The sequence below is a fragment of the Cydia pomonella genome, chromosome 25, assembly GCF_033807575.1.
Source record: "Cydia pomonella isolate Wapato2018A chromosome 25, ilCydPomo1, whole genome shotgun sequence".
Classification (NCBI taxonomy): Eukaryota; Metazoa; Arthropoda; class Insecta; order Lepidoptera; family Tortricidae; genus Cydia; species Cydia pomonella.
In genome coordinates this window covers 5,198,560-5,219,934 of record NC_084727.1, presented here as the reverse complement: position 1 = coordinate 5,219,934, position 21,375 = coordinate 5,198,560, and the positions used below count along the sequence as shown (strand labels likewise).

General features: G+C 46.0%; 3 protein-coding genes across 3 annotated transcripts; all 3 read left to right on the top strand.

The window, feature by feature from the left end:
- Nucleotides 1–240: 240 nt before the first annotated feature.
- LOC133531296 (transcriptional repressor RHIT-like) lies at nt 241–7,926 on the top strand. The gene is made up of 6 exons (XM_061869429.1): nt 241–587; nt 4,133–4,268; nt 4,683–4,736; nt 5,045–5,101; nt 6,274–6,992; nt 7,903–7,926. The coding sequence occupies exons 1-6, from the start codon at nt 459–461 to the stop codon at nt 7,924–7,926; spliced, it is 1,119 nt and encodes a 372-aa protein (XP_061725413.1). The 5' UTR covers nt 241–458.
- A 1,970-nt stretch (nt 7,927–9,896) lies between these two features.
- Nucleotides 9,897–10,655, top strand: LOC133531295 (uncharacterized). Its single transcript, XM_061869428.1, has one exon. The coding sequence runs from the start codon at nt 9,897–9,899 to the stop codon at nt 10,653–10,655; it is 759 nt and encodes a 252-aa protein (XP_061725412.1).
- A 1,556-nt stretch (nt 10,656–12,211) lies between these two features.
- On the top strand, nt 12,212–12,715 carry LOC133531294 (basic proline-rich protein-like). The gene has a single exon (XM_061869427.1). It carries the CDS (start codon nt 12,212–12,214, stop codon nt 12,713–12,715), a length of 504 nt encoding a protein of 167 aa, XP_061725411.1.
- Nucleotides 12,716–21,375: the final 8,660 nt, after the last annotated feature.

Sequence of the window (21,375 nt, the reverse complement as noted above, 5' to 3'; positions counted from 1 at the left end):
CTCAAATGAAGTCGTAATTAGAGTGATAGAGAAAGTTGCCCGTAATTGAGGAACTTTGATTTTTGCGGTAGGCCCCCTGTTCTATCATGTGTATAGGTCGTTGGCAGCACGACCGTTATGGACACAGCTAGTAGTGAGAACGAGAAAGAAATATTTTTACCGACCAAGATCGCGGTCTTGTCAAAATATCTGTATACCCGTATGTTATTGCTTTTTGTACCATCGTACCAAATGATAAACAAAAACTTGGCTTTATTATACACCAATTTTGTTATCAACAGTAGCGGCACATCACTATAGTTTCGTTAAAAAAAAAAGTCATGGTTACGGTTATGTGTCAAATGACTCAAATGTCAATGGCCGCTTTTTGTGCTCAAAATTGCATTTGCAAATTATAAAGTATCAGTAGTTGTTGGCTGTTTTTGTGAACCAATTGCCAGTGCCTTATACGATTCATAATGGAGGAGTTGCACTCGTGTAGCTGCTGCCTGGTGCGGCCGCCGGACAAGGGCCTCAAGACTATGTATAAACATCTTGGCAAAACAGAGATATACTACGACATGCTGAGAGACTGCTTTAATATAAATGTAAGTAAACAACTCTCATTAATGACCATTTTGACCATTTTGTATGTTATCTTCTATACGGCAAGACCGAGGTTGTAACCGATGATTTTAGACCCCCGCACGGAAAAGTTACACGAGCACGCGGCCGCGCGAGGGGCATTTGCCGCGCGAAGAAATTTTGCTTGCTCTGTGTGAACTTTATTAGGATTAAAAAAGGTTGTGATTCTGAGTTGAAAAACACACAATTTTCAAAATTAGAAAGAAGTGTATTATTTACAGTTTGCATTTATTAAGCAGGAATTTCTAACGGCTTTGAGTGAGTGTGTGACATGTGACATTGTCTAGTCACACTTTGCTAAATGGAGCTTTAGACATGCAGGCCTGCATCATATTTTACAAAGGGAATCGTAAAGAAACATATACAAGATGGAGAGGGAATTATATTATAAAATATTTAGAGTTTAAAATCATCAGTGAATTGTTTGTATAAATTTGCCTCCAATTGATATCTTTTGCATAATAATTATATCTTCCATCTGTATCCCATATACATTATGCATCTCACTCTATTATGTATCAAGGTCTAGGTCTAGTCACTAGATACTAGCCTATATACATAATGATCTCTTCTTCTGTTCCCTATTTGTAACATTATCTATGAAAAGGGACCTTATTGTTGGTGGCGCTTACACCGTTATCAACGATCCTCCCATGTTATAAACAACGCCGCGCTACGCAATGCGGCGTATGCGGCGTAAGCGCCATCGACAATAAGGTCCCTTTTCATAGATAATGTCACATTTGTATAAAAAATTAATAAAGTTTTAGACTAATACAACAAGTGTTATTTTAAATGTCCAAAATCGTGGTTTGACTGCAGAAGTGCAGTAGGAGAACACATTATGATTTGGATAACATTTATTAACATTGAAGTCTTATTTTTACATGGCAAACATCTCATGTAATTTTATTATATAATTTAAATAAACTATATTAAACATTATTATTATGGATCCCATTACTAACTACTTGACTGACTGAACCCGAACTGACTTCGATCCGGGTACATCCTTATACTACGTCCACAAGAGAGGTATAGGCATTGTGAATGTCATCTCAACTGGGGAAGTACCTCCACCTTACAGAAAATCGCAGCCAAATAACACTAGACCCTACTCATAGTTTTGTGTTCCTGCCGGTGAGTAAAGTTGCCAGAGCTCAACAAGGGGTGGTAGGGGGTTAGGGTTGGCAACGCGCATGGTACTTCTCTGGAGTTGCAGGTGTACATGGGCTACGGATACTGCTTACCATCAGGCGGGCCGTATGCTTGTTTGCCACCGACATAGTATAAAAAAAATCTGTTGATAAAGATTGTGTAATAAAATGTAGTTATAACTGTTACCTATGTATATAAATTAAACATGTATAAGAATACATGTTTAATTTATATACATAGGTATACTTTATTTTACGGGTAGGTACAAAAAATATCCCTGACTTCAAATCTCACTTGGCGGCGGCGTGACAAAACGTAGCCGTTCTTCCTTTGTCATTTACCGCCGCTATCACCGTCTCTCTCGTATACGCGACAATTCACTCGCCGCACTCTTCACGTGTTGTTCTTACGTAATTCATATCTAGCCCCTTAGTGGTTACTGATTGGTGGTGCAAATGTGTTGCTTTAGTGTGTTTGTGTGTGTGTAGGTTCGGCTTTGGCTCTAGTTTCGGCGGAATCTTATGTAGACTTGTTAAAATCGTTGAAAAAAATCACATAAGTCTTTTATACATATATTAAGACCGCGTCACCGTCTAGTGGCGCGTTCATTAGGGGAATTGTTTATTATTAATTACTATAACCATAAATCAGTATACAGGGTGACTTTAGCCATTGGACAAACCCTGAAATCTCACGTAGGGTTACTTCTCAGGAATGCTCTGACGTTAATATTTTTTTAATTAGAACAAAAGATAAATAAATAAAATATTCGAACAAAAGTTATTTGCATTAATCGACAACGAAAAGAAACACACTGTGTTAATCTTTGGCAGTGTTTTTGACAATTTGTTCGAAAAATTTGATAATGATGACATTTTTCAAAAGTCAGAAGCTTCAATAGAAAAGATAATCAAATAGGTTTACCTTAGGAGCTACTAACACATACAGGCTGCTCCAAAATAAAAATGGTAATTTGTTATTTTCTTCGAAACGGCTACACCGGTTGTTATCATACTTTGTACACTGGTTCTAAATACCCTAATGCATATGTACATTTCGGCTTTGTCCAATGGCTAGGGACACACTGTATTAATTTTGTCGTCCTAGTAATTCCCCAACTTTTTATCTTTGTCACATAGTTTAGTTTCACACTATGTGACCACAACGAAGTACCATTTCGTAAGTTTCGGCTCAGCCGAAAGGTTTGCCGATATTTGGCCGAAACCGAAACTACGGCCGAAACATTATTTTTTGGCCGAAACCGAAACCGAACCTTCGGTCGGACACTAGTTCGATTCTGGGATAACTCAGTACTGTGTGAATCATTTAACAACGTTTATGAGAATTACTCTTATGAAAATTCGATATAATTTGTATTAATCAAGATTTTGAGTAAACTTATGATAACACTTTTCCTTCGGTATTATGTTTTAATACAGGATTAGTAAATAAAGAGTGTTAATATAGTGATATACTATAATTATCAATAATTTTTGCCTGTGATTTGTCATAAGGACCCTTTTCCCAAATGTATGGCAGTAAATTTGTGATTTTTAGGGTTCCGTAGCCAAATGGCAAAAAACGGAACCCTTATAGATTCGTCATGTCCGTCTGTCTGTCCGATTCTGTCACAGCCACTTTTTATGTAACTCAAATCGTTTATAACTAGAAAAATAAAACTTGTACAATAATAATAACGCTTTTGTGATACTTCTATAGACTGATAAAATATAATTTAGAAATCGCTGTATAAAAATTGTTATGTTATTAGAGGAAGATGAAAAATATAATCATTATGACATTTTAGTAAAAAATAAATATTGTGTAAACCTTGTGGTTTTATTTCTATCCTAAGATGTGAATTCCAATATATCTAAATATATTCTATGGTTCAAACTACAACATATCAAAGAACAGTCCAAAAATTATTTTTTTCTGAATTTCGTTCTTATAAGCGACTTGCTCTAATCAAAGGCAGATTTTTCACGACCTGGAAGTCAAATTAAATAAACCATAACTTAAGTTCAAAGAAAAACACATTGAGATACATAATCAATCATCATCTATGTAACTTCCAATGGGAACATACTTAAAATTAGTTTCAAACTTCTTTTAACGATTTCTCAAAAGTGCAATTTTAACATGTGTAGGTTTCATGTTTTTTTTTTTTAATATGGGTTGTAGGGTCATTATTCTTTTTGTATTAGATAGCTCATTTAACGTAGATATAATTATATAATATAATATATTATACTACTATATAATATAATATATTATATAATTATATATAATATAACGTATATATAATTTCTTAAACCATATAAACCATAATTTTAATTTCAACTTTCAGCTAGGTATGGGGAATGACGAGTGTGGGATCTGCGAGGTGTGCGTGGGGCGGCTGCGGGACGCGAGCGACTTCAAGCTGCAAGTGCAGCGCAGTCAGGCCGAACTGCAAGCGCGGCTTATGGGAGTGATCACTGCTAGTAAGTTATCACACATCCCACATCCTAGACTTAACTGAAACACATCACATTGTAGCTACTTTTTCCATATGAACATATGACACCATATATGGTACGTTTTTCACCATATATGACTGCCATGTTGCCATAGTCAAGCACCCTTATGTTTTAAGGTTACATACCATGTCTTAAAGCCGTTAGCCCGTTACGCACTGTCGACTAGTCGCCGGCAACTAGGGCCAGGAGCCCAAGTCGAGCGCAAGCATGATAATCATATCATTACTTTTGGACCATCCCTCGTAGCAGCGTATGTAGTGTAAATAAATAACGGATCATTTATTTACTTGTTCAAAGCTACGAGGCCGCTTCTTTGCATAAACTAGGATGAACTTGAAATTACTGACCGAGATGCACATATTAGATATTTTTGTACAGGTAATAAGTTAAAAATCAAGTTGGAAAAAGCTCCTGAAGATGAAACAATTATACGTAAGTATTAGCTACTCGTATGTATTTTGTTCTGTATGTTTTTATTGTCCTCAACATTTTTCTTAAAGGGAAGGATTGTGATCTCATGGCTAAGCTAGTTCATTTTGATTTGTCCGAATTAGGGCCTAATTATGACTAGACATCTTGCTTTTCAACAACAATTTAATTAAATTGCTGACTTCTCTATTTTGTTTTGTTTCTTGAGATGTGTAATAAAAATATTTGTTATGAATTACTAAAAAAAAGAAACCTATTTTTTTGGAAATATCACCCGATTTCAAGTTTATTCAAGTACTGTTTTGCTGCAGGCGATATCAAGGTGGAGAAGTCCGAGATCGAGATGGCAGATGGCGAGATCGTTTCAGGTACTGGATGGATATTGTAGAGATAAATTGGATGCTTTTATTACTACTTATACTTCACTATGGACGTCCACGTCAATGGCACGTTGTGGGCGAACATACTGTATGAGATTGTATACTTTTAAATGATTTTATCCATGTTTCCTGATTTTTCAAAGACAGCTCAACTGATTAGCGTAACGTGAACTGTATTTAAAAACATTATTTAAGTTTCGAATAGTACTTTGGGTAGGGGAAAGCGGGGTTAGAAGTTCCGATTTTCAAACAACATGATGTATTGATATAAAAATGGAGGTCCTTGTATTGTTAATCTCTTTTCTACTAATATGTCAACAGTTTTTTTAGGAGCAATTTTTGATATATTTTGGAGCGGAACATTTAGCCTCGTTTCGGGGCAAGTTGTTCCATCTTTGAGGCAAGGAGCAACTTGGCATAGGTTATGACAACAATTTATCAATTTAACATACATTCCTTTAATAAAACAACTATGTATTTCGATTCTTATAGCATTACTGTGTACGCTTTGTACGACTAAATGCAATGAACATTTTCTGGCAAATTTTAACTTTTCTAGCAACATTTTTCGAAAAATTATTACTTCTAATGCTTTTCTTAAACGTTTTTCCCAGTGTGTATTTTTTTTGTATAAATGAGGGCGATCAAAGCATATAGTTCTTGGGAACAACTAGCCCATTCAAGAGAGAACTTCTTGCCCCAAATTAAGTTTATGTACGTAGCCTGACGTAGCGAAAAACTAAAAACATCTTGCTAGTCTCACTACAGTTCAGGAAAGTATTACATGAATCGGTCCATAATAGACGCATATAAACCGATTAGTTCAAACAAAAAAATATTTACAAGTGTAACATTTTGACAGCCCTTGACGAAAGGCACTTAACCATCGTTGCCAATGTTACCAAAATTGCCACCAAAGCTGCGCGTTACCTGACATTATACATAGATTATACTTTAAATATATTGTTATCTTTCTTCCTTACAAAGTTATTACCGTCGTAACTACTTACCTGGGTAACTTTTAGCCCCGCTCTCCCCTATTTTAAGTAAACTCTCTTAACAAAGAGGAATTGCAGATAACAAAGTATGTAGAGTAGACGATACTTGGTAATTAAATCGGTGCTTTATTTTGTTAAAAGGTTTATAATTCGTATTTCCAGTTTCAGTTGCCATACAAGAGGGACCGCCAGTACCTTCAGCGAAACCCGTTGTTAGCACGTCCAACCCCAGTCCGTCTGCGCCCGATACGACCCTCACCAACCTCGACAGGTCCGGGTCGGCTCCGGCTTCCAGCTACCCTAAAGAACACACGTGCGACATATGCCAAAAAACCTTCGACAACCCAAATGCCAAGTCCAAACTTGTAATCCATCGCCGCTCCCACACAGGGGAGAAGCCTTACGCGTGCAATGTATGCGGCAAAAGATTTATACAAAAATACCACTTAAAGACTCATTACGCACTCCACATGGGAATGTTTAAATTCTCCTGCGAAGTATGTAACAAACGATTCCTACATAAAAACCAATGGATCGTACATATGCGGACTCACACTGGTGAAAAACCGTATACATGCGATATGTGCAATAAAAAGTATAGACATAGAAGCCACTTAACGTTTCATAGAAAAAGTCATTTCGAATCTGATCCTGTGGACAAAAAGTACGGTTGCGATGTTTGTGGGAAACGGTTTGCACTACAAGGGAATTTATTTAAACATAAGGAACTACACGAAGAAAAGGAAAAGGAAGAAAAAGAAGAAAAACAGGAGGATCCAAAGCCATATGAGTGTGAAATATGTCACAAACGATTTGCATTAGTAGGTATCTTAAAAAGTCATAAAGAAATCCATACTGAAGAAACACCTTTCGAATGCGAAGTATGTCATAAGAAATTCCGGGTGAAAAGGTATTTAGAAGTGCACATAAAGGTGCACGAAAACACGAAACAACACGCCTGTGAAGTTTGTGGTCAACAATTTACACACCGATCGAGTTTTAAACGTCATATTAAAATACACACTGGTGAGAAACGTTTTTCTTGCGAAATATGTCATAAGCGATTCGGACGCTCAACAATTTTGCGAGACCACATGCTTATACATAGCGGACTTAAGCTACACTCTTGTAAAGTGTGCAATAAGCAATTTAGACAAAAAACGACTTTAGATATTCATGTGCGCCGACTGCACACTGACGTAAGACCGTATCCTTGCGACGTATGTAAAAAAGGATTCGCTGAACTATCCGCCTTAAAATCCCATTATATAACGCATACTGGAGAGAAACCATACGTTTGTGAAATCTGTCAAATGAAATTTGGTCGAGCTGATGGTCTTAGGAAACATCTCATACGTGTTCATAAAAAGAAACCTTCCTAATTTGTGGTAATCACATAATGGGTATAATCAGAAACTAAACAAAACGAACAACTTTCATACAACCCTGCGTTCCTCGTGCGTTTTAGGTTATTCCCACTAGTTACCACCACTGGTACTACTACCACCCAGTAGTTACCACAAAAATGTTGTTAGAGTTAAATACTAATGAAAACAGTGGAAATATAATATAGAGTGCTTTAATAAATAATTATAAGTCGATTAGTGTATCAGTTAACTGCCTTAAAAGTGATCATAAATAGTCGGTTTTTGACATTTGTTGGTTCGTTCATATAATTGTGACTTTATCAATGAAAAGGAGACCGTATAGTCCATGTCGCTTACGCCATTATCAACGATGCTCCTATATTATCAACGCCGCTGTATAAGTTAATCGCATATATTATTTTAGGTAAATCTCGATCTTATGTTCTGATTATGTTTATCATCATTTATTGTGATTTTATATATTGTGTTTAGTATAAGTTAGTCAGTAAGAGATTTAAAATGTCCGACTATAAAGAAAAATACCCATTCCCTAAATCATGTAAATACTGTAAGCTCATTCGCTAATAAACGATTATCGCACTCTGCACTACACACCTACGTGACAAATGGGTGTGGCTTAGCCGTTAAAGTGGGGCGCGCGTGTATAAATACGCACACGCGGCCAGGCCTAATTGACTAGGACAAATTAAGAAGAGCACCCAACCGCTGTTCAACGAGCAAAACCGCCCCGTCTTCAAGGCCGCAGACAGAGCGGAAATGTTCGCGGAACACCTGGAGGCGCAGTTCCGCCCGAATCCCATCCGAGACCCGATCCACGCCCACACAGTCGAGCAGTACGTACGAGAGCAGCTGGAGCGACGGCCGGACCCAGCCGAGGACCCAGTCGTCTTTAGCCCCGGCCAAGTTCAGAGAGTACTCACCAGAACCAACCCGAAGAAAGCCCCGGGCCCGGACTCGATCCCGAACATGGCGCTCCGCCACCTACCGCGGCGCACCATTGCGGGGGTGGCGCGCATGTTGAACGGGATCATGCGCACGGGGCACTTCCCAGACACATGGAAACTTGGCCGGGTTATCATGATTCCGAAGCCCGGCAAGAATCTGAGACGACCGGAGGGCTACCGGCCCATTACGCTGCTCAACACCATCTCGAAGGCCTTCGAAAAACTGCTGCTGGGCCACATGTAGCGGCGCTTCGAGCCACGGCCCGAACAATTCGGGTTTCGGGCGGAACACTCCACTACACTACAGCTGACGAGGGTGATCGCCTCCATGACGGACAGCGGCAACCGCAGACAGCGCACAGCAACAGCCATGTTAGACATGGAGAAGGCCTTCGACCGCGTATGGCACGAGGGTTTGCTATACAAGTTGTCGAAGGCCTCCATGCCGCAGCGAATCCTGCAAGTCGTCGCGTCATTCCTGGAGGGGCGACGCTTCCGGGTCGCAGTCGAAGACGCCGAGTCCACGGAACGTCCCGTGCGAGCAGGCGTCCCACAAGGCAGCTGCCTCTCTCCAACACTGTACGCCTGCTACACGGACGACATTCCGGTGGCAGACAACGTGCAGCTGGCGCTATACGCTGATGACGCGGCCTTTTACACCGCGTCCAGCAATGGCAAATACGCAGCTAAAAAACTACAGCGACAATTGGATGCTCTGCCAGAATGGCTGGACAAATGGAGACTTGCGGTCAACGCGGCGAAGACGCAAGCCCTCATAACTGGCATGGCTAGACAGCCGCCAGAGCTCCAGTTCTACGGGCAGAGCATCCCTTGGCTGCAGTCCGTGAAATATCTGGGGGTCACTATCGACAAGGGCCTCACCATGGCAGCACACGCGAAAGAAGTCGTCCAAAGAGCCAAGACGGCAAGAACCCTATTGCGTCCCGTCTTGAGAAGCAGCCTCCCCTTGCGCACGAAGCTGGGGATATATAAGGCGTACGTGAGATCCAGACTCACGTACGCCGCGCCGGCCTGGTACGCGCTCCTCGCTGAGACCCACCGCAAGAAGTTACGCGTGCAGGAGAACCAGGCCCTCCGCACGATCGTTGCCGCCCCCCGCTATGTGCGCAACCGAGTGATCAGACGGGACCTCAAGCTCGAGGGACTGGACGACTTCATCGGGCGACTGGCACGACGGATGTTCGACAGCGCGGACAACTCGCAACATCCGTTGCTGCAACAAATCGCGCCGCACCACGCAAGACCCCCAGACAGACGATCGCGGGCGTTGCCCCGCGAACTAGCCCCCCGCTCACCACCAGCCACCAGTCCGGACCCACAAAGCCGCAGATAGGCCACCGCACCCATCTGTGGATAATAAGAAGAACGAAGAAAATACGCCCAGAAGGCACCTTTGCATCCCCGTCCTTAATAGGGACGTTAAATAATCGCGATGATATCGCGACGGCCCTACACCGCCATTGCAGAGATCCCGGAGGAGCAGCGCCCAAAGCTGGAGCTGAAGCGGAAACGCGACAGCTCCCCTCCCCCGCCAACTGCGGCAGATACCGTCCCTGCCGCAAGCCCTCGCCGCCAACCGTCAATCCGTGGGAAACAAAAACGACGCCCCCCCCCCCCCCCCGCTGCCACAACGACACCTACACCGACCCCGGTGCTAAGTATCGGGGGATTGCAAGTCGTGCAGAGGGAGCTTTACCGCCTCCCCTCTGCCGCCGTGCAACCACCACAGCCACCAACGCCGCCGCAACCAGAGCGGCAACCAACAGGCGAGGCGCCTAATAAGAAGACGCCAGCAAAAACAACCACAGGCCCCGCTACCCCCATGGCCGGCCCGACGCCCCCGGCCACGGAGACATCCGCGAGTTACGCCACCATAACGGCAGCCCCTACCACGGACACCACTACTACCAGCACCACCGGAGCCCCCCCGGCCCCGCCGGCGCAGGAGACTGCCGCAAAAGAGGAAAAGAAAAAGAAGCAGAGATACCCGGCGATTATCGTCGACGTCATCCCGGACTGGCCCCGGGTACTCGCCGACATCGCCGTCAAGGTGGGCCGATCACCACACACGGCCCCCTACCGCAGCGGGGTCCGGTTCAACCCGGAGGGACCGGACGATTATAGAACCATAGTCAACCAGCTGGAGGAGTTGGAGAAAAAGGGCGTCCACCTAGAGTGGAATCAATACTAACTCGACGCAGATCGGCGGATGAAAGTGGCCCTGAGGGGGCTACCGACAGACACGCCGGTCGATGAAATTAAGAGGGCTGTTATTGCTCTCGGCCACCCCGTGGAGTACGTGCGTCAAATAAATGCAAGAGGGGGCAGATCCGGGTGCATCTACTTTGCGGAACTACCTGGACCAGCATCAGAGCACTCTAATATATACTCCATTAAAGAGTTGCTCCATCTAGAGACAGCCCGAGTGGAGGCATGACGCGGCAGAAAGGGGCCCGTGCAGTGCCACCGCTGCCAGGGCTTCCGCCATCACTCCAAAGGCTGCCACCGCCCGGAGAGATGCGTGCGATGTGCGCAAGGACACCAGCCACCAGTCCGGACCCACAAAGCCACAGATAGGCCACCGGACCCATCTGTCGACATGAAGAGAGGAGAAAATACGCCCAGAAGGCACTATGCATCCCCGTCCTTAACAGGGACGTTAAATAAATAATAGCCCGGCGAGTTGTAGCTCGCCGCGACAAACAATCAGCCTAAAAAGTCATAGACTTGACAAGGCCACCCCTCACTCGCCCCCTTGGGGGCGAGAGAGAGAGAAGACAACGAGCGAGCCTAATTGATCAGGCATCGATCGCACTCGCAATCACACAGTTCGGACGCATCAAAACGATTGCGCATTCCGATTTTATTTTATTTAAAATAAACGCCGGAATACAGCGGCCCGGCAACCGCCGGAGGGGATCACACCGAAGAAAGAGCCTTCGCCGCGGGTAGCCCTCACCGCTATTCCCGAACCCGGTCACTAAAACGGACGCCCCGGGAATGCGGGGATCGGCCTGAGCCGGCGCCAAAGAGCGTCGCGAGTCCCCGAGGAGCCACCTCCGGATGGAGGGAGAAAAGAAGAAGCAGGTGGGTAGGTCGAGATCTCGCTCTCGCGTCCTACCCACCTCAAGATCTAGATCAACGTCGAGGCGGGGGGCGCCATCGCTGCCGCGATGAATTTGATACCGCCGAAGACACTTCCGACGACGCCCTCGCCACCCGCATCGAGCCACAGATGTCCACACCCGCACCCGCGAGAAAACTTGACGATGAGGACCTGGCAGCAATGGGACTGCTGCCAAACCCCACGACGCGGCCTTTCTCGCCCGTGTCGCCCGCCGAAGCCGAAAGGTCCCCGATGGAGCTGCTGCAATCTGTCACGATTGTGGTGGCCCATATGATGGGGACGAACATGGCGTCGGCGAGTCTGAAGGCATGGATGGCCGCCTACGTCCGTATCTCCTCCCACATGATGGGGATACCAACAGAGCTGCAGCCCGAGGACTCGTCCTTCCTGGAGTTCCTCCGAGCGCACCCGGCCCTTCTAAGGCCCCAGAAGAGGCCACGAGAGAGCCCCCAAGAGATCCAAATGACAAAGAGGACCTGCTACAAAGACACCCCCACGAGGGACCCCAGGCTGCGCCGCCGCCCCTGATCTGCGGACGGAGGGCCAGCCCAACAACCACCAGGCCCCGCACAGCCCCCTCGGCCGCCGCCCCCTGGAGGCCCCTATCCTCATCGGATATGATGGCCAGGTACGGGCTCAAGGGGGTGGTGCTCAGAAGCCTGGATGTTGCCCCAACCGCTACGCCGCAGACCCCCCCCCCCCCCCCGCCCCCAATTAAAAACGCAGACGCACCGGGCCCAGCTCAGAAGTACCCGCCGGAAAAGAAGGGGACTGCAGCCGCAGCCCCATTGCGCACCCCCACTGCCTCCCTACCAGATGGGCCGAAGCCACAGCGCCCGGGCCCAGGCAGGAGGCTCACCCAGAAGCCAGGCCCCACGCAGCGCTCTGCCTCCGAAAGGCGGCACCAGCAACCGGGACCGAAACATCCGGAGCCCCAACCAGAGCACCAAGTGCAGCCAGGCTCCTCCTTACCAGAGGAACCAGCCCCAATACCGGGACCACCACCACCAGAGGAGATCCCGCCCCAGAATCCAGCCCAAGCGGACCCGCCAACACCAGCAAACAAATCTAGCCAAGAGCCCCATACCAGCCAGGGGCCGACGCCACAAGCAGCAGGCGCGTAACCCTCTTACGCTGCAAAGGCTGCCTCGGTAGACACAGCCAAGGCAGTCAAAAAGCAGAAAAAGCCGCAGCCATCACAGCAAACCCAGCCGCGCAAAACTAAGTACCCGCACATCGTGGCGTCGGTGCTTCCGCAGTGGTACAAAGTCACACAAGACATCGCCAAGGAGTTGGGAAGGACAGCGAACTCCAAGACGCAGGGAGGAGGAATTCGCTTCGAGCCCGACGAATGTGTATACAGCCTAGCCTAGCCAACCTAGAAAAACTGGAAAACTCAGGAGTCCCCCTAGAGTTGCACGTCTATCAGTTGGACGGGGAGAAGCGCGTGAAGGTGGCACTGCGCGGGTTCCCCTCCGACACCCCTCCAGAGGAGATCAGGAAAGCGTGCGAGAAGCTCGGCTACCCGATCGAGCACGCGAAACAAATCAGCGCAAGAGGAGGGAAGCCGGGCTGCGTGTACTTCATCCAGCTTGCCGGCCCCCCCAAAAGATTTCACGAACTTCTACCGGGTAACGAAGCTCCTGTACATGAACTCGGTGAAAGTAGAGGCATGGAGGCAAAAGCGGGCCCCCGCAGTGTCACAGTTGTCAGCGCTTTCGACACCACTCAAAAGGGTGCCATAGACCGCAGAAATGCGTCCGCTGCGCAGGATCCGACCCCGCTTCCCAATGCAAGAGGCCCAAGGAGGAGCCCTGTACCTGCGCCAATTGCACGGGGCCCCACCCCGCCAACTACAGAAGATGCTCCGTTTTCCTAAGAGAGGCCCGAAACTGGAGGGTGCCCCAAGCCCACTCTGTACCAAAGAAGCCGGGACCTGTAACGAAGGCCAGTGTCCCCAAACCCAGCGTCGAGGAGTCAGCGCCTGCGTCACTGATGGCGCCAGCAAACTCCCACGCAAAGGGGCGGCCGGGACCAGCCAACAGCCGTCCCCAAAAAGAAGAAGGAGAAGCCACCAGAAACCTCTTCCTCCAAAACCGAAGCACCAGCCGCCACAGCGGCAGGCGGACAGGACTTGGCAGCAATGATAACTACCCTACTGCAAGCGGCAGCAGCCCAGGGACCACAAGCGGTCACCAAGGCACTACAGAGCGCACTACTCTCGGTTAACATTCAACCGTAAACTGAGGGTAGTTTTCTGGAATGCGCAATCGCTGACCAGCAAGGAAGCCCTGCTCCGTCACTTTCACCGGGAGCAGGATGTGGACATACTGCTGGTCAGCGAAACATTCGCCAAGAGAGACCTCAAGATTGGGGGCTATGTGGTCTACCAGCGGAACGAAACAAACCAGCAGGGATACCCGTTCCGCGGAGTCGCCGTGATGGTCCGAAGATCCATCATCCACCAGCCTGTCGACTTCGTGCCCTACGACTCGTTCACGACGCTCGGAGTCGACATTAGGGTGGCCGACGGAGACCTACGGCTCTACACCGTCTACAGACCGCCGCAAAACCCCACCAGCCGCCTAAGAACAGACCTACGTGCACTTTTCCCAGTCCTCAGGGCCGACCATCCTGGCAGGTGACTGGAACGCAAAGCACACTGTTTGGAACGCCACCAAAATCGATGCTGCCGGCAGGACGCTGTACAGCGCAATCATGGACGCAAACTACGATGTCACGGGCCCGGGAGAACCCACACACTACGCAGACAGCCAAGAGACCTGCGACATCATAGACTTCGCAGTCCACAACGACTGCAACGCCACCCTGAATATGGAAGTACTGCCAGACCTACCATCTGACCACCGACCAGTACTGATGACGATAGAAGCAGCCCCATATTCCGCCCCGAGGAGGAAGTCGAGGCGGAAGACCAACTGGGAGGCCTTCACTGAGGCCCTGAAAAACCCCCAAGTCGGGCCCATCTCCACCGCCGAGGAAGTTGAAGCCGCAGCAAACGCCATCACCAGCGATATCCAGCTGGCGCTAGAAGCCTCATCGCACACCATCCCCGCAGGCGAGAGGTACAAACCCCTCCCTGCGGCGATCAAGGCACTCATCCTGCGAAAACGCCAACTGAGACGGAGATGGCAGCACACACGCTGTCCCACTCTCAAAACCGAGCTCAACGACCTAGTGGAGAAGGTGAAGATTGAGCTAAGACAGCACGCCGCAGCCGAATGGGAGACCCACATCGCCAGCATCGACGGAGACATGCCCTCCATACACCGTCTGTGCAGGCAATTGGGAGCAATCAAGGAGGCAGTAAGGCCACTAGTGGACGAAAGGGGAGCGCTCCACTACAAGACTGTTGAGAGGGCAGAACTGTTTGCGGACTACCTAGAGCGATCGTTCCAACCGAACCCTGCTGTAAACGCGACCCACACGAGGGAATTGGAGGAGCAACTGACAGGGTACTTAGAGCAACCGCCGAACGCAGAGGAGGACCCGGTCTTCTTCTCGCCCGGCCAAGTAAGACGTGTGACCAGAAGAACCAACCCTAAGAAGGCCCCGGGCGCCGATTCAATCCCGAACATGGCGCTTCGTCACCTGCCGCAGCACACCATCGTGGCGGTGACACGCCTGTTCAATGGGATCGTGCGCTCGGGCCATTACCCAAAGACCTGGATACTGGGCCGGGTCATCATGCTGCCGAAACCTGGGAAGGACAGAGGAAGGCCGGAGAGTTATCGGCCTATCACTCTGCTCAGTACCCTGTCCAAAGTCTTCGAGAGGCTCCTGCTCGGAAGGCTTCAGCCGCACATAGTGCCCAGGCCGGAACAGTTCGGGTTCCGGTCAGAGCATTCCACAACTCTACAACTAACAAGAGTCCTCTCCTACATGGACGAGAGGATGCAGCTGAAGGAGCACATCGTCGCAGTATTCCTCGATATGGAGAAGGCGCTTGACAGGGTCTGGCATGAGAGCCTGCTAGCCAAGTTGTCAACGTCTTCGGCCCCACGACGAGTAGTACGCGTAGTCAGCTCCTTCCTAACGAATAGAAGCTGGTAGTTGAGGACTCCTTATCCTCAGCACGCCCGATCCTCGCGGGAGTACCACAGGGGAGCTGCCTTTCGCCGTCTTGCTACGCCTGGTTCACCGACGACATCCCGGTGGTCGGCGACGTCAAGCTGGGTCTGTTCGCGGACGACGCGGCGTACTACGCGTCGTCCATAACGCCAACCCACGCCGCACTCAATATCCAGCGCCAGCTTGACGCCCTACCCGAGTGGCTGACCAAATGGAGGCTCTCGTCAACGTCCGCCAGACCCAAGCGCTCCTCACGGGAGCAGCCAGCTACCCACCGCCGCTTAAGCTCCTAGGCGTGGAGATTAAATGGCAGCACACAGCAAAGTACCTAGGGGTCACCATCGACAGGGGCCTAATCATGAAGCAGCACACCGAGGAGGTAGTGAGGCGTACGAAAACTGTGCGTACATTACTTCGTCCATTGCTCCACAGCAGCCTCCCCATTCGCACGAATTTGGGGATCTACAAGACGTACATCCGATCGAGGCTGACATACGCGGCTCCTGCCTGGTATGCCAGGACGGCAGAGTCAAACAGGCGGAGACTCGGAGCGCAGGAGACGCTCAGCCTCAGAGCGATCATGGGAGCCCCACGCGGAGTGCGAAACGCAGCACTCTACAGGGACATGAAGCACCCGAGCCTGGACGAATTTATCGGACAACTTGCGCGCAGGATGTTCGAGCGTGCCGACTCGTCAACACACGCCTTGCTGCGAGGGATAGCCCCCCTCCACGCCCGCCCCCCAGACGCCCGCCGGTATCGAGCCCAACCACGAGAGCTCATACCCACACCAGACTCCTAGGATAATAATAGGATAAATAGGATAACTCCCAGATTGGCCAACATGACAACAAAGCCATGATGGCCAACACAAAAACAAGAAGAAGAGAAGAAAAATGCCAGCAACATAAACGCGGGCCAAACAGACCGGGCTGTCGACACAGCCCGCGACAGAAACAGCCAAAATGGGTCCTGCCCATAAATGGCCTCCTCACACACCCAACCCCCCCCCCCCCAGAAAGGGGGAGTACAAGATTACCCGCACCATGACCGGCACCAAACCAACGAAGAACACCAATTGCTGCCCTACTCCAAGCCGCAGCAATCCAGGGCCCAGAGAGGCGGTCCAGAACGCGCTAAAGACAGCATTACCCACTCAGCACATTCAACCGTAGCTTGAGGGTAGTATTCTGGAACGCGCAATCGCTGACCGGCAAGGAAGCCCTGCTCCGTCACTTCCTCCGCCCTGATATCCTGCTGGTCAGCGAGACACATTCAAAGCGCGACCTCAAGATGGGAGGATACATCGCGTACTGGTGGAGCGAGACAAACGAGTTGGGATACTCGTTCCGAGATTTCACCGTGCTGGTCCGCAGAACCATTGTCCACCAGCCCGTCGACCGACTCCTTCACGGCGCTCGGCATCGACATCCGGGTGGCAGATGGCGACCTCCGGCTGTACGCGTTCTACATACCTCCAGCGAACCGCACTGCATACCTAAGGGAGAGCTGCGTGCACTGTTCCAGAACCCAATGCCGACCATCCTGGCGGTATCGAGGGATCTCTTCAGGGAGGTATCGAACGACATGCATCCGCCAAATTCATAACTCGACATCATCACTAGAGGCGGAAGACCTTACCTAATATAATATAACAATTTTATAACAATAAATTTTGTTTTTAAGTAATGGTGGTGGTCGTATTTGGCGGTAACTGGTAATCTACAGCTTCACTACGCCCAGCGCGCTCGCCCCTCTTCGTGTGCTGTTTCTACGCTTCGGAACTTGAGAAATAGTCTACGCTCGTCCGCGGCACTACGCAGTGCGCCGTAAGCGCTATCGACAAAAGAATAGACAACGTCAAAATTAATTAAATTTACAATAAGATAAATTTCTCTCAAACGTTAATTTCCCTTAACTATTTTAGTTTTTGCACTTGTACCGGTAAAACAGTTTTAGTATTTTTTACCATTTTTAAGGCAGTTTATTGAAAACTAATCGACTTATAATTATTTATTAAAGCACTATTTATTTATACCATACTATTACTACTGTTTTTATTAGTATTGAAGTCTAACAAAATTTTAGTGGTAACTACTTACTGGGAAAAAAATCCCACATTTTAGCACCTTGTAACAAATTTGTGGTAACTAGTGGGAACAACCCCGCGTTTTATGCTATTTTTAAATTTTAACTTTATACGCATAAAATCTGTCACCTACTGCTTTTATGACTGAAATGTAAAATTGACGTTCGTGGCCGCTGTCATATGCAAAAAAGGACAATAATATTAATAATCTAATTTTAAGAAATAGTACATTACTATAGAGGCCGGGAAACGTAGGGTTGCAGGCCAAGTAGATATATACCAGCAACCCCGTTTCTCGCCGAGATATGTATAGTGCTTTTCTCAAACTTGCAATTAAAACAAAAAAAAATAGTCAATTTGTTTTGTGGCGACCTACTCGGCTCACCACTCTACCAGCGGTGCGCAACCGCCGTTGCTTAGCAACGAAAATGCACAACAAATCACCGTACCAAGCTAACTGTCCTAACCAGAGACATGTCAGTCGCTTCGCTTGACAGACAGATGAAGTGTGCGAAAGGGAAGCCATGACGTATATGAACAAGCTATAAGTGCGAAAGAGGCAGACTACATATGAGAAAACGTAACCAATTTTGAGTTCGAAGGCGGCCGAGGCGGCCAAAATCATATTGCCGTATTTTTTAACGTGAAAAATATACGAGAATCAAAAAGAAAAATATATATTAAGTAATTTAGTGACGATGGTGTCATATTGTGTGTCGGGTTGTAGTGTTCCAGGGCCAAAAAACCCAGGAAAATACTCATTTCACAGGTAATTATGATAATCGTAGCGAAATTTTCGTAACGATATTTTATCAAATGAACAGCATGAAAAGTGTAAAAAGCCAATTTATACAGTTCATTATAAGTTTTTCTTCAATTGTGTGTTAATATTTCATCATAATAGTCAATAATTTAGAATATTTTGTGTAAAAACCTAAACTGTTACTTTACGCTAGGGCTTGATAAAATGTTCATATGACTGTATCGATAACTTGTCGGTATATTCGTAGGTATGGAATTAGTTGTTCACAAGAAATCATTAAGATATTACCTTTATAACCGACTTAAAATAATAACGATTGTTATAATACCTTTTTTGAAGGTGCACATGTTTAGCGATAAATTTAAACTTCACTTTCCAACACAGTACTTACATTTTAACCACTTTTCCACGGCTTTGCCGCCAACAGAAGGAAACACAAGACAGCGTATACTTGTACACAGCGTATACACACCCAACCCAACTTGTCAGCAGGAAAAGGCGCGAAATTCAAATTTTCTTTGGTAAGTCAACTCTTTGCGAACACATTTTCAAACAACTTCAACTTTATAATTTTCAACTTTTTCAAACACATTTGAAAAAGTAGTCGATAAAGCAGTTACATCGATAGATTATTAATATGTTGTAACATGACATCACTATTTTTCTGCGCACATAGACAATTTACGCACACACTTGCATTTCATTTTTGGTCAAAGGGATACTATAAAATAGATGACTACTTGGGAGACACGGAATCATGGCCAAGTATCCAGTCTCAAAAGCTGTAATAGTTTTGCGTGCAGTGTCCCGGAGAGGCATATGGCGCTGTTGTTTCTAGCTGTTCAACCTTATGTATTAATGTTTGTTATGTTTTAGTTATTTTGATGATGACATTGACATATTAAATACATAGTAGTTATGTATTCTGTAGAACTAGTTTTAAGATTGTTAGCTTAACAGTCTCTTGACGTGAAATATGTATTTCATACAATTTTTTTTATTTTTTATTCTTTGACATTTGGAGAACCTTTACACCTCCAAATCTTATTATTGTGTATTATTATTTTTCTCAGACCGTGGGGACCTTATACATCTCCAAACTTAATGTATTAACCGTGGAGACTATACGTCTCTGTCATATTGTATAATATACTTGACTTGGTACATACTAGTTATGTACAGAATGTAGCATTAGTTTATGAGACTGCTAGTTTAACAGTCCAGACGCGGTTTATTTATTTAGTATAAATTTTATTTTGACACTTGGAGAGACTTTACACCTCCAAATTTTATTAATATTAGTACTCTGACATTGGGGACCTTTTACATCTCCAGATTTAATGTGTTTTTAACCATAGAGACTATACATCTCTATTGTATTGTAGTAATTATTTATTTTAAGATTATTATAATGTAATGTTTACCCAGGTATTGGCTGTTGTATTTATAAAATGTTGTTGTGTATTTTTCATGTCACTATATGATGTTACTATAAATGTTGTATTGACTTGTAAAAGAGCCCTTGAGGCCTACTTGCAGAATAAAATTTTGAATTTTGAATTTTTGAATTTTGGTCACACTTTCGAAGTTTGACAGTCGTTCTATACTATCCTATTTCTATGGTCCTAACTGAAGCTAGCTGATGGTTGGATATCAAAACGTTGTCACAATTTGACGTTATAAAACAAAAGAAGGTTGCTTTACAGTCCTAGGTGTGTAAGGCAGTATGAAATTCCTTTACATATCATCTTCACTCATGCCACCTGATATGTAGTATTTCCGGACCTAATTTGACGTAAGTCATGTGATCATTTCATAGCAAGTTTGAGAAAAGGTTATTTTCTCCAATATGCTTGGAAATGTTCACCTTATTGTAGCAAAAACAGTGCTGGAAGTGCTTCATTATGGTCAAACTTCAAAATATTCAAACCATTATTGTCGTCTTTTAGCGGAGGGGAAGTTATTACTGTATTATTTTTTACTTTTTTTAAATATGTATCCACTAAGAAAAATGCAAACAGCTAATTAATATAGACCCAGTCAGCATAATTTCAAGCGATAGTATAGAGTGAGATAATAACATAAACGACCTTACATCACTTACATATCTCGTTCTTACAAGACCGTCGTGTAGGATCGTGCGAATCTGCGAATACTGTAAAATCAAAGACTATATCACTTTTATATTTTTTTAAGGATCTTATGGGTACACATACAGCTTATATTGCACAATTATATTGAATGGTACTGAATGGCAGAATAAGTCGTGACTTTTACTTTTTTTTATAATTAACTAGGGAAATTGTTTTTGATGTGAAGATTCGGGTTGATGTTTAAATTATGATTATTTTACCTTATTTCCTCGTATGTTTGGAGAAAAACACTATACGTGCCTCGGCAGGAACAGCAATTCGTAGATTCGTCTTCTTTGTCGGACTCTGCCTCGCGTCGTCCGACAAAAAAACTCATCCAGGAATTGGGGTTATTCCCACTAGTTACCTGTGGTAACTACTAGGAATTTTTTTGCCCACCTTTTACCACTGGTAACTAATGGCAATAACCCAGCATTTGCCCTTTCCCGGCCTCTGCAATAATGTACATATTATTTCTACTCCTAAACCCGTATGTCCCGAAAAACGCCTACAAACAGAGCCGACGCCTAGCGAGTCGCTGGCACTGAATGTGTTATATCTATTTTTGTGATTATAACTGCGATTAAGTGAAAGGCCATGCCTGGATAAGGTAAGTCAATTTGCCCCCAGCGAGTTTTGGCTTGTAATTTTTTTGATGATGTGGTTTTATATTAGTAGCAAGTATGGAAAATATCCGCCCCCCCAAAT